The sequence below is a fragment of the Cherax quadricarinatus genome, chromosome 34 (genome assembly GCF_038502225.1).
Source record: "Cherax quadricarinatus isolate ZL_2023a chromosome 34, ASM3850222v1, whole genome shotgun sequence".
NCBI lineage: Eukaryota > Metazoa > Arthropoda > Malacostraca > Decapoda > Parastacidae > Cherax > Cherax quadricarinatus.
This window is the reverse complement of record NC_091325.1, coordinates 464,928-478,905: the sequence shown is the minus strand read 5'-3', so window position 1 is coordinate 478,905 and position 13,978 is coordinate 464,928. Positions and strand designations below refer to the sequence as shown.

The 13,978-nt window shown below is 41.1% G+C and overlaps 1 protein-coding gene across 2 annotated transcripts in view; it reads right to left on the bottom strand.

The window, feature by feature from the left end:
• Positions 1-13,978, bottom strand: part of LOC128693679 (sphingomyelin phosphodiesterase) — an 84,986-nt gene that overhangs the window by 29,329 nt on the left and 41,679 nt on the right. For both annotated transcript variants that reach the window (XM_053783462.2, XM_053783463.2), the window contains exons 2-3: positions 2,438-2,573; positions 983-1,070 (exon numbers count right to left, since the gene is read on the bottom strand). In XM_053783462.2, coding sequence (XP_053639437.1) covers positions 983-1,040 — 58 coding nt within the window. In that variant the 5' untranslated portion in view covers positions 1,041-1,070; positions 2,438-2,573. The remainder of the gene's footprint in view (positions 1-982; positions 1,071-2,437; positions 2,574-13,978) is intronic.

The window sequence follows — 13,978 nt, the reverse complement described above, 5'->3', positions numbered from 1 at the left end:
AATTAAGTTTACTGTCTTCAGTGTTATATGTATTTGCTTGTATTCGATTGAAGCTAGCTGCGCAGACAAAAACATTTTGGCAATTTAGATACCTAAAGTGTTGTATGTGTCTTATTCAACTTGTCAGTATTCTACACAGTACCATCAACATATTTGTTTCACAAAACAAATATTTTTACTGATAAGGTCTACACTGATAGCTAGAACTTCACACATTTGCAACATGCCGAGCCATTCATAATTTGGTAAAAAGAACTACTACTGTGATCAATATAAAGTATTTATATTTGAAGTGTTAGAGAAGATATATTATAAACAAGGCAAAAAAGTCTAAAGTGGATTTATGATTTTAATCATAGCTTAACAAAATCTAAAACACAGCAAGAAAATACTGTATATAAAATTAACCAGCAGAACACTTCAACTATCAAGTTCACCACCTAGCCCTTTTGTCTTACAAAAAGACTCATCTCTTCTGAAAGTCCACTTACTGTAATTTAAATACTGAAGACTTACCCAGAGTAATGAAGAGATGCCCATGGAAACTTATCTGCTGTATTTGAGCGGGTAAAAATGCGCAGGAACCTCGCATATTGTGAGACAGCGAGTGGGTTAACTTACCTACTGCAATGAAACCATGCTTAGGAAGTGAGTAGATGAAGAAACACTTGGAAATTAATAAAGTGGGTGGGGATGCACTTAAGGTTCACTTCCTAGAGATTAGTAATGCATGGGTGGAGATACATCTAATGTTCACCAGGAGGCAAGTGATGAGTGTGTGGAGGTACACCTAAGGGTCACCTACTGTTGAGTACTGAGTGGGCTGAAATACACCTACACTTTAAGGGAATTAATAAATGAGTGGATATACACTTAAGTTTCACCTTCTGCAAGAAAGTCATGAGTGGGTAGTAGTACACCTTAGGCTCACCTGCTGAGAGGGAGAGAGAGAGAGGGGGATTTTAAATGGATTAAGACTCACCTGATATAAGCACAGGAAGAAGGACGAGGAGGAGAGCACCCCATAATAATGACACCATATTATTAGTGGCACACGAGAGCCCCGCTACCTGTTGGAGATCAATACTTTATACCTAGCCAATGTAGCTGAACAATGCTTATGAGTATTACCACACACACTACACTTTATACCTATGTGACTGCTCAATGCCCACCTAGCTACCTCGAGATGACAACCCAATGATGATTCTGGGGATGTCATCCTCATGGCCAGGTCTAAAACTAGGCCTTCTGGTTAACAGCCTGGTCAGTCAGGCTACTGCTGCTTCCTTCATGCAGTTTGATAAAGACACTGCAGTCCAGCTGATCATAACTATTTGCAGGAACTTATTACTTTTCTCTGATGACAAAAAGTCAATAGCAATTTTCCTTATATATATGAATGAAAATGTTGAAAACTCCTGGCTCCTTTATACTTTTTGGGTTATCATATTAGTGTATTTAATGCACCTTTGCTCTTCATTAGAGTATTAGTCACAGTCTACTGTGCCTCCTGCATTTGTAAATTCTAATTTCATCATGCAGATTTAGAACAAATCCCCCCAGTATGTTCTAAGTAAGATATACAATTATTTAGTACGTATCTTTCTTGCCTACATTCCATTGAAAGCAATTTTGAGGGAATTTGCACATGCCCTTTAACCTTAAACTGTCCAAATGTAGAGCTACGTTCACATGCGTAGCGCTCCAAACGTAGATCTAAGTTTTTTTTTTTTTACATGCTTTCAAAATGCATGTGCACTATGCATGTGAAAGTAGCTCTACGTTTGGACAGTTTAAGTGTTTTAACAATATAGGTGGTAAAAATTCTCTGTCTATTCTCCAGATCTTCATTTACTGGTACAAAAACAAGACAGACCATTGTCATGACTAATGGGACAAATAAAAACATTGCTACTTTGTATTGTTATTGTGATCATTCACAAGTGTTATATGTACTTTAATCACCCTCATTACAACAAACAGTTCAGCTGTGTAGCCTGTGTTGGTTGAGCAAAGAAGCATCATATGTATAACATCATTTAGAAGAAGTGACCCATGGAAAGCCTTAAATGTGGTATTCTTAACATTAGGCTGAGTACTTTTTCTGTTGTGATTTGGTAAATTCTGTATAGAGAAATATTTATTTCCTATGCGTAGAATGTGTAGCTTGGCTTACAAGGAAGGAAAAAACAAAAATGAGTAGCTGGGCTTACAAAACAGACAACCCAAAGTAATGTCTCATAACTGTTCTAGCTCTATAATAATTTATATCCTCACTCAAATTGTCTTATATGAAGTACATTTTATTTGGTATTACACATTTCAATACAGAAAGGTTGAGTTTTATGCATTTCACAAATATTTACACTTCTTTACACACATTTTATAGACATTTATACACATTTCTGCACACATAACACTATATTACATGTACCTGATGTTTGTGGGCATGGACATAGCACGCGCCTCTTTGCCTGCCAATCCGTTCTGGTCATAAGAAGTGAGCCATTGGTCACACCCACATTACTCGTTCTGCAGGCAATCACATTAAGTTACAGGTCCCTGCTCCTCTGAAAGAAAATAAATTCACTGTATATAGTTTATTATAGTAGGGATTATCACATAACATACTAAGTAATGGAGAGTCATGAATATCACCAGGATGTACTCACCTAGTTGTGGTTGCAGGGGTCGAGTCATAGCTCTAATGTGCCCACCAGGATGTGTATCAGAATGTACCTGCCTGGATGCCTCTCAGCATCTCTGGTTGAACCAAGGGCTCTCTTGTCTTTAATACTGCCACATCTTCTGGGTATGAGGTTCTCTGCCTCCCAGCATTTTCTAACTAGGTACTCCATGTCATCCACTAACTTTCCTTTGAATTTTCTATCTGCTGCACTGCATTCAGGAATTCTCTCAACCCCTTGAAATTCCTTCTTTTAAAATTTGTTTTCTCGCACTCACCACCAGCTATTCTTCCTTCTACCTTTAGCTCCCCTAAGCACTGTATGATCACTAGCACCCAGGGGACTCGTATTTTTCACCTACATCGGATGTACCTGAGGTAGATACTAGGTCTAGTCTTGCTGGCTCATCTTCTCTTATTGTATCCTGAACATGCTGACTCACGGAGTTTTCTCTAATAACCTTCATCAACTTAACCCTCCACGTTTCTGTTCCCCCATGTGGGTCCCAGTTCTCTTAATCTATATCTTTGTGGTTGAAATTGCCCATGATAAGCGCCTTCGCTTTAGCCTAATGTTCACTCCAACCTGCAGAATCCTGCTATGTCGACCATCACTGCTTTAACCCAATGTGCACTGCTACTACCTGCTTCTGCCAAGATGTCAACCATCGCTTTGTTGGTGCCTTCATATTTCTTCTTGCTCTCCTACTGTTAGGCTGGGGTTGCAGTTGTTGAGTTTTGGCTCCTGGTCCCACCTCTCAGCTGGCCGCTACTGGGCTCACTTTGTCCTGATTGTGCGAGCCTTATCATAAATATTCTTAAAATTATTTATGGATCCTGCCTTTACTACTTCGCTGTCTGGATTAACATTTCCAGGTCACTAAGATTACTATGGCACATTTGTGTTTTAAGGTCCAGCTGTGCCTTCGTGTACCAGAGACCCGCCTCTCACACTCTCCCTTTCTACCCTCTTAATTATTCTCAGTAATTTGTACTTTGTATTCATCTCACCTCTTATTCTTCTGTCTTCCAATGTCGTCAGCTTGAGCTCTTCTAGCTTCTACTCACTGCTCATACCTCTCAGTTCTGCTGCTAGTCTTGTTGCAAACTTTTACACTTTTTTCAGCTTCTGTACGTGATTTATCAGATGCTGGTTCCATACTGGCGCTGCATACTCCAAGACGAGCATGCCACGTGTCGTGTATTATGTCGTGAAAGAGTGCTTGATTCTGCGAGTATTTGTATGCATGTGTATGTGCTTCTGTGCCTGTGTATGAGTGTATTTGTGTTTACGAGTTTGTGTGTGTATACAGGTGTGTGTTGTGTGGGCGCGTTTGTTCCTAAGTCCATATTTGTTAAAACTTAATTAGTACTAGATACTGTCACAAACACACGAGGTGTTATTCCTATTTGTAAATATGCATAGCACATCAGTGTTAGTCTATTTATCCGAGACTCTGAAAGAAAAAAATATTTTAAATTCTCGTTTTACTATGCTAAATCTTAAGTTACACTGTTTGCTCTACTTGCTTCCTCCTATATAATTAACCTATTAAGTGGATAGAAAAACAAGGGGAGTGGAAACATTAATCCTAATACATTGGACTGCCAACATTAATTAACGGCCTGGGTGATCAGGCCCTGATCCACTGGGAGGCCTGGTGTTGCTGGGCCGCGAGGGAGTTGGCCCTCGGAACGACCTTTAGGTACACTCCTGGTAAGTAGACCACTTCCTGAGGTAGTTACATAGTACTGTCTGCTCTCTCCTATGGAGTTGTGCACTTAAATCTCGAGAAGTTCGGGGAAGGGAGCGCACCTGCAGCATCGAATCAAACTCAGAAGAAAAAAAAAATGCCACGACAAAAGGTCTCCCATAATGTAGGCGAGGGCTTCTTCATGCCGAAGTCCAGACGAAACCTACTGATAGTCTATCTCGTGATCCTGGTTTATACGATTTAAACTTCCCATCCTGACACCCTCTTAACGCCTCTCTAAGCCTGCTAAATGTCTGGCACAGTGATTACCTTTATCTTAGGAATACGTAATATAACAGATAAGTCTTACATCTCAGCAGGCTTAGAGAGGCGCTAAGAGGGTGTCAAGATGGGAAGTTGAAATTGCATAAACCAGGATCACCAGATCGACAGCAATAAAGGAATGGAACAGACTGCCTACGCATGTCAAAGCCAGTCATAGCATGAGCCAGTTCAAGAAGAGAACCATAAGGTGGCCTAATGAATGTAGCGACAGAAAGGGAGAATGATTTTTTATTTTTTAGCTAACACACTTGTAAATGTTAACGACTAATTTTACCTTATTCCTATCTCCTTTATACTATAATAATAATATATTATCTCCTTTATATTATAATAAGGTATTAAAAGGGTCCCAATGGAAATAAATCACTGACTTTTTTGGGTTATCCTAGGTTCTCTACACATGTGCTACTATGTATGATAATCTATGTAACTGTATTTGTGTATACCTGAATAAACTTACTTAGTAGGTTTTGTCTGGACTTCGGCACGAAGAAGCTCTCGCCTACATTTTGAGAGACCCTTTGCCATGGCATTTCCCTGTGTTTATTAAGAAAAGCGTTTTACACAGTAGACCACGGCATCCTACTCCACAAATTTGACCACTATGGTATAAGAGGCCATGCGCTTGCATATTTTAAATCCTACCTTTCTAATAGGTATCAGTATGTCACCATTAAAGACACAGCCTCATCAATACGGCCACTTGATACTGGAGTTCCGCAGGGAAGTGTCCTTTGACCCCTGCTCTTCCTCATTTACATCAATGAAATTCCAAACATACCCCAACACCTGAAACCCATTCTCTTTGCTGACGACACGACTTATGTCATCTCCCACCCTAATCTTGCCACCCTCAACACCATTGTTAACGAGGAGCTGCTCAAAATATCGACTTGGATGACAGCCAATAAACTTACACTTAACACTGGCAAAACCTACTATATTATGTTTGGTAGCAGAGCAGGTGTTGCGCAACTTAACATTAAGATCGACAACACTCTAATTGCCAGACATAATGAGGGCAAATTCCTTGGCCTATACCTCGACAACAACCTAAATTTCAGCACCCATATCCAACACAAAACAAAAAAATATCCAAAACGGTGGGGATCCTCTCCAAGATACGATACTACGTGCCGCAAACTGCCCTTCTCACACTATACCATTCACTTATATATCCATACCTCACCTACGCTATCTGTGCTTGGGGTTCAACTGCAGCAACACACCTAAAGCCAATAATAACCCAACAAAAAGCAGCAGTAAGAATAATCACTAAATCCCATCCCTGGCAACCCCCCCCCCCCACTCCTCATAGATCTAAACTTACTCCCTGTTCAGAACATCCACACTTACTACTGTGCAATCTATATCTACAGGACCTTAAATTCCAATATTAACCTTGACCTAAAATGCTTTCTTGATAGTTGTGACAGGATCCACAGGCATAACACCAGACACAAACATCTCTACGACATTCCCCGTGTTCGACTAAATCTTTACAAAAATTCAATATATTTCCAAGGACCTAAAATCTGGAACATCCTACCTGAAAACTCTAGAACTGCATACACATTCATCACTTTCAAAACTAGAGTTAGAAAACATCTCATCTCCCTGATCCACCCCGACAACTAACTACATGATAACCAACTGGTAGTTCACAATTACACTCAATCACCCACTGACTATAACCCCAGAAATACTAATCTTAATGTAATAAAGTTGGTAGAATTACCGACAATATGTAAAGTAAAAGGACACAAGTGCAACTAATGTGACATTTATTGTAGCAACGTTTCGCTCTCTCAGAGAGCGAAACGTTGCTACAATAAATGTCACATTAGTTGCACTTGTGTCCTTTTACTTTACACTAATCTTAATCTTAAAATAATAGATCCTAACTAGTCATAAGTTTGTCTATGATACTCCAATATAGACACCTTGTACTGTGCCAAAACAAAAGCATTCACATTGCTAAACTCACAAATTATGATGTAGTCACTTAGCCTTAATACCATAATCTGTAAGGATTTAATGTTAAGAATTAATCTAAGTCTGCTCGAAATGCCTAGCCAGGCTAAGTGTCCTAGTGGCCCCCTCTGTAATTAGTATTTTATAACATGTAAACCCCACATTGTAACCCTTATAGAGAATAAACTTGAATTGAATTGAATTGAATTTTGGAGGCATGATCTGAGACCGGGCAGCTGGGCCGATGATCACCGGAAATGTTTAAAAGATTTTATACATACCAGATATAACATCGTTGTCAGGTTGCACCATGCTTTAGTTTAGGATACACTTATAGTCCGTATTATTTATTTATATTAAGCACTCACACAGAAAAGATTATCGGGGCCGACAAAATAAATAAATATATATATATATATATATATATATATATATATATATATATATATATATATATATATATATATATATATATATTATAAGAGAGTCCGATGGGTAGAAGCTTGACATTATTGTTGTGGGTGTTGGTGCGTGCACAGGAAGCGAGTGACTCACCTACTCTTAAAAGCAACACTGAGAACATGATGCCAGCCACACTTATAAACTGAGGAAGTGCTGCAGGAAAATACTGTAATGTTCTTCACAGTGACAGAACAATGGAGCGAGTTACAAGGGTTTAATAATTACTAAACAAGCACCAAAATGACGCACGCATGCATACAGGGCACATATGAGTGTTCAGCATCCAAATATACCGTAAACATTAGGAGACGTACAGTATTAAGGATTAGAATGTCAAATGGGTTAAGAAGAAAAAAATATTTTGAATACACAAGTATGTTCTAGGCATATTCCTCTAAGAAAGAAGAAGAGCAGGAGTAAACTGGAGAGAAAACGACGCTCCCTCTACAGAAGACGACGAAGAGTCACTGAGCTCCTCAGGAGTGCTAGAATATCTGATACACAAAAGGAGGCGCTGACCAGGGAAGTGGAAACTATCGAACTTAAGCTAAATGACTCTTACAGGAACCAGGAGAGGCAGGAGGAGCTTAAAGCTATTAGTGAAATTGAAAGAAATTCAAAATATTTCTTTTCATATGCCAAAAACAAGGCAAATACCACATCTAGTATCGGGCCCTTACTCAAACAGGATGGGACTTACACAGATGACAACAAGGAAATGAGTGAAATATTGAAATCCCAGTACGACTCTGTGTTTAGTGAACCACTAATCGGTCTGAGGATCGACGACCCAAATGATTTCTTCATGAATGAGCCTCAAAACTCCATAAATGTATGCCAGATTTCCGACATTACCCTAACTCTGATAGATTTCGAAAAAGCCATTGACAACATGCCTATGCACTCAGCCCCGGGCCCAGACTCGTGGAACTCTGTTTTCATTAAGAACTGCAAGAAACCCCTCTCGTGTGCCCTAAGTACACTATGGAGGAGGAGCTTGGACATGGGTGGAATTCCACAGTCACTTAAAACAACGGATATAGCCCCACTCCATAAAGGTGGCAGCAAAGCATTAGCTAAGAACTATAGACCAATAGCTCTGACGTCCCACATCATAAAAATCTTTGAAAGAGTGCTAAGAAGCAGGATTGCAAATCACCTGGATTCCCAAAATCTGCACAATCCAGGGCAACATGGGTTCAGGGCAGGTCGCTCCTGCCTCTCACAACTACTGGATCACTATGACATGGCCTTGGATGCACTGGAAGAAAATCAGAATGCAGATGTAATATACACAGACTTTGCAAAAGCATTTGACAAATGCGATCATGGCGTAATAGCCCATAAAATACGTGCTAAAGGAATAACTGGGAAAGTGGGGAGATGGATCTTCAACTTCCTAACAAATCGAACACAAAGAGTAGTGGTCAACAGAGTTAAATCGGAGGCTGCCATAGTGAAGAGCTCTGTTCCACAAGGCACAGTACTCGCCCCCATCTTATTCCTTATCCTCATATCAGACATAAACAGAGATATACACCACAGCACCGTATCATCCTTTGCGGATGATACTAGGATCTGCATGAGGCTGTCATCTGCTGAGGACGCGGTTAACCTCCAAGAAGATATAAACAAAGTTTTCCAGTGGGCAACGGTAAACAATATGATGTTCAATGAGGACAAATTCCAACTACTCCGTTATGGAAAACTGGAGGAGATAATAACTAGAACAGAGTATACTACTGACTCCGGCCATACAATAGAGCGGAAAAATAATGTAAGGGACCTGGGAGTAGTAATGTCTGAGGATCTCACTTTCAAGGATCACAACAGTGCCACGATCGCACGTGCAAAGAAAATGATAGGATGGATAATGAGAACTTTCAAAACGAGAGATGCCAAGCCCATGATGATTCTTTTCAAATCACTTGTTCTCTCTAGGCTGGAATACTGCTGTACATTAACATCTCCATTCAAAGCAGGTGAAATCGCAGATCTGGAGAGTGTACAGAGATCCTTTACTGCACGTATAAGTTCTGTCAAGCACCTTAACTACTGGGAACGCTTGGAAGCACTTGACTTGTACTCGTTGGAACGCAGGAGGGAGAGATATATCATAATCTACACTTGGAAAATCTTGGAAAGAATGGTCCCAAATCTGTACACAGAAATCACTCCCTACGAAAGTAAAAGACTGGGCAGGCGATGCAAAATGCCCCCAATAAAAAGTAGGGGCACCATTGGTACACTAAGAGAAAACACCATAAGTGTTCGGGGCCCAAAACTGTTCAACAGCCTCCCATCAAGCATTAGGGGAATTGCCAATAAACCCCTGGCTGCCTTCAAGAGAGAGCTGGACAGATACCTAAAGTCAGTGCCGGATCAGCCGGGCTGTGGCTCGTACGTTGGACTGCGTGCGGCCAGCAGTAACAGCCTAGTTGATCAGGCCCTGATCCATCGGGAGGCCTGGTCATGGACCGGGCCGCGGGGGCGTTGATCCCCGGAATAACCTCCAGGTATGAACCTCATGCTCGTCATGTCTCTTGAAACACCTCTCAACAGAAGAACAATAGTGGCGGCGCCAAACTAGCATTTACATTGTATATCAATGATATTGTAAGTTGAATGTTCATGTCCACCGCTCAGATACAGGTTTTGCCTTTTCCGTGTACTGCAAACCCATGCGCAGTGGCACGTACATTCACTACTTTCCTTATCATTTTTCCTCTGTCAAGAAAAGTGTTATCATCTCCCTCTTTTTCCGTGCTCTCCGCATTTGTGATCCTCAGTTCCTTGAATCAGACATTTCCACTCTTCATAATTCATTTTCCCGTCTTGGTTACCCTTCCCATTTCATTGACTCTGCCTTCTCACGTGCTAAACGTAGTTTCTTCTCTCCACTCCTGGGAATTCTTTCTGTCTTCTGCCTTCCCTACATTTCTATTCTCAACAACTCTCTCCGTTCCTTAGACATCAAACTAACTTTTCGCCAGACTAACACTCTTCGCACTAATCTAGTTCATACCTCTCCTCCCTCTAGAGATGCTCCTGGTGTTACTCTATTTCTTATTCCTCTTGTCCTCTTCAGTACTTTGGAGAAACTGGCCGTTCTCTTTCTGAACGACTCAGAGCACAAAAGTAGTGTTAGGCTTGCCGACACCAACAATGCTCTTTTCTGTAATGTCAGAGATCACAGTCATCCCATTGGCTGGTCTTCTGTTAAAACTGTCTACCCTACTTCTAACTTTCACAGTCGCCGTCTGGTTGAGTCCTCCCTTATACAAAACTTTCCTTGTATGAATCTTAGTCGTGGCTTTGTCTCTGTAGATGCCTTCCTTTTCCATTACATTGTAAAATGCTCCAAACTTCAGAACACCCGTGACTTAACCTGATTTTTTTCCCCTTTCCTCTTTCTGCTTTGGGTTTTCTTTCTTCTGCCTTGGGTATTCCCTGCCCCCCTGTGTGTTCTTGCTCCTACCTTCTGTGGGCCCCTAACTCCCTTGCAATTCTCCTCTTTCTTAGTATTTGACTGACTCTACTACTACCTCTACCACTCTTCCTCCTTTCCTATTACCTCTCTTGTCCCGTCCCTGTCTGCTGGCCTATATATACTCCCTATTTCTCTCCTTTTGTTAGTGTGACTTTGCAAATGACCCAAGTCGGACCGAAACGTCGTCGTAAGCTCCTCTTCTATGTACGGGTTATTTGTGAAGTGTGTGCTGTGTTTTATTAAAAAGTAGTGTCTATTAACATCATTACACACAAATTTGGTTCATTCCTAATTTCTGAAGCATTGACCAAACTTGTTCTCACCGAATATGACTTGATATATAACTATATGGAGAAGCACAAAAGTCGGTTTACCGACCCACAAAATTTTGAATTTCCAAGTTTCCACTTAGCTGAACACATTAATACAGGTGGTCACTCGCCCATCTGTATACCTCGCATCTATCTATGCTAAATGTTTGTATGACCCTTGCGGGTTTGGCACTTAGTTTGATTATAATTTAAAATATTTATACTGTATATCCTCTCTTTCTGTGAGAATTGATAAACTCTCTGGTGGACAAAATGTTTTCTCAATAAATGCTATAAACAGCATATTGTGTCTTATGAAGATGCCATTTAGAAACCTGATTAGAAAATATTTCACAGTGCTTTTCAGCATGTTGAGCAATCCTTGGTACACTGCACTAGACTAATGATAGGAAGGAGAAATACTGAGCACTGTAAAACTTTACCCAATGATGCTAGAACACTATTATTATTATTAACTTCGAGAACATAAACCCGTGAAGATTATACAGCACCTGGAGAATGGGAAGTGATCCAAACTGGGGCTTCAATTCCTTTGATCAAGTGCCCTTCCCCACCAGCCAGGCACTCCCTCTTAAAAGGAGCTAACTGATAAAACTTGGTAAGCAAACAGACCCAGGAATGGTATAAGAGTTAGTGAACGCTAAACCCAATGTAGTATTGATACGGCAGTGGTGAGGGTAGACACACCAACACTGCTCTACCTATGAAGGTAGACACACCATCACTGCTCTACCTATGAAGGTAGACACACTAACACTGTTCTACCTATGAAAGTAGGCACACCAACACTGCTCTACCTATGAAGGTAGACACACCAACACTGTTCTACCAATGAAAGTAGGCACACCAACACTGCTCTACCTATGAAGGTAGACACACCAACAGTGCTCTACCTATGAAGGTAGACACACCAACAAAGCTCTACTTATGATAAGGGAAGTTGAAACACGGTTCTACCCAGAACAGCGTTATGTTTCAACAGTGAACACGTACGCCTTTACCTTTGATATACCCTTGATGAGTTTCAAGTCTTACTACTCCCGGAGCCCGGCCATGGGCCAAGCTCGTCTGGTGTTAGTTTGGTCAACCAGGCTGTTGCTGCTGGAGGCCCGCTGCTTGCCAGCCCGGTTGATCTGGCACCTGGTGAAGATACTTCTCCAGTTTCCTCTTGATGACTTCTACACTTGTTCCAGCATTGTTTCTGATATCTTCTGGTAAGATGTTGAATAATCTGGGGCCACGGATGTTGATACCGTGTCCCCTTATTGTGCCCACTGCACTCCTGCTTCTCACTAGGTTTACATACATCAACAGGTATGTTTTGCTGCCCAGATAACACAATAAGGCATTCGGTCTATAGTTTTGTAGTAATGGTAATGACCCCCACGCAGCGCGTTTCATACGTACAGCGCAAGCATGGGCAGGAGCCCAACAGGGAACACATTTCTGGTATTTTACCCGAAGTCTGGGGAATTGCAACTGATGCTGCTGAAAGAATAGCGGTGATAAGAAAAAAAGCGCAACAGCTCATCTGAAGAGGACTAAGCAAGAAGGACACCAGGAAAAGTGGTATGGCAAGTATAAAACTCCCAATCTGGCCGCTCAAACTGCCTTCGGGAGCGAGAGGAGGTCGAGTGTAAGAATGAGAAGAGGGAAATGATCGCTGTCAAGCAGATCAGGTACTTCAGACAATTCGAAGTCAAGCACTAGAGAAGAGCGTTTAGAAAGGTCTACAGGAAAGAGAACGAGTATTAAGATCTAAATGTGTGGGGATACCCGTGTTCAAGACATGTAGAGAACGAGAAGTGAGAAAGGCATGTAACTGGTCCCCTCTCCAGAGCAAATGAGCATTAAAATAACCTAATTAAAAAAGTGGCGTAGGTAAAGAAGAAATCATAAACTGAACGTCAGGGATTGATAGGTCAGAAGCTGATACATACAAAGAATAGATAGTGTGTAGACAGTATGCCTACCCCGTATGCTTCCCATAATTCTCACTAGGGGAGTTGCTAGCCTACGGCCTGTGACATGTAACACTAAGTGTACCACTTGCCCAAATAGACTTGGGCTGCAGTATAATGAAATGGAGTACAAACAAAATCAATAATAACGAATACCATTGCTCAAAAGAAGTGCACTTTCGTTTATCTCGTCAGGAAATGGATCTAGTGACTTTATTGAAACATAACCAAAAGTAGTTAGTCCAACTGTATAAGTTTGGTTCTTGTCATCAAACATACAGGGTAAAACTGCTAGAGAAACAATTGGAGCTCTCCCTGAATCGCCTTGTATCCTCTGATATTCCACTGAAATACTGCCATTATGAGTGACTAGTGATGCAGCAGTAACAGACACTAGTCGGTGACTATGGGCTAGTGCGGAGGTAAAGGTGAATCAGTAATAAAAGATTTTTGGGTGACTGTAGATGAAGAATGTAGGACAGGTGGATGTAAGGGTTGTGAAGGGTGAGAATGTGAAGGTAAGGTTGGTGGTTCAATGTCCATCGTGATATGGCTAGAAATGTTTCTGTAGACAAAACAGTAGCAGATGGCGTAGATGTGAAGCCTGTGTAAGGAAAAAAAAGAGAAATAAAAGAGGCTGAAGTATGGAGAATGGGAGATGTAGGGGTAGAATGTCAGAAGTGACAAAAATAATTTTAGACATGTTCACATACTGTAGTCTAGTGGTGAGCTACATCGTAGCGGCATTAAAGTATGTACAACAATATTAACACCAAACTGAATACCACTATGGAATCCATAGAATTATTATTTTATTATTATTATCACACCGGCCAATTCCCACCAAGGCAGGGTGGCCCGAAAAAGAAAAACTTTCACCATCATTCACTCCATCACTGTCTTGCCAGAAGGGTGCTTTACACTACAGTTTTTAAACTGCAACATTAACACCCCTCCTTCAGAGTGCAGGCACTGTACTTCCCATCTCCAGGACTCAAGTCCGGCCTGCCGGTTTCCCTGAACCCCTTCAT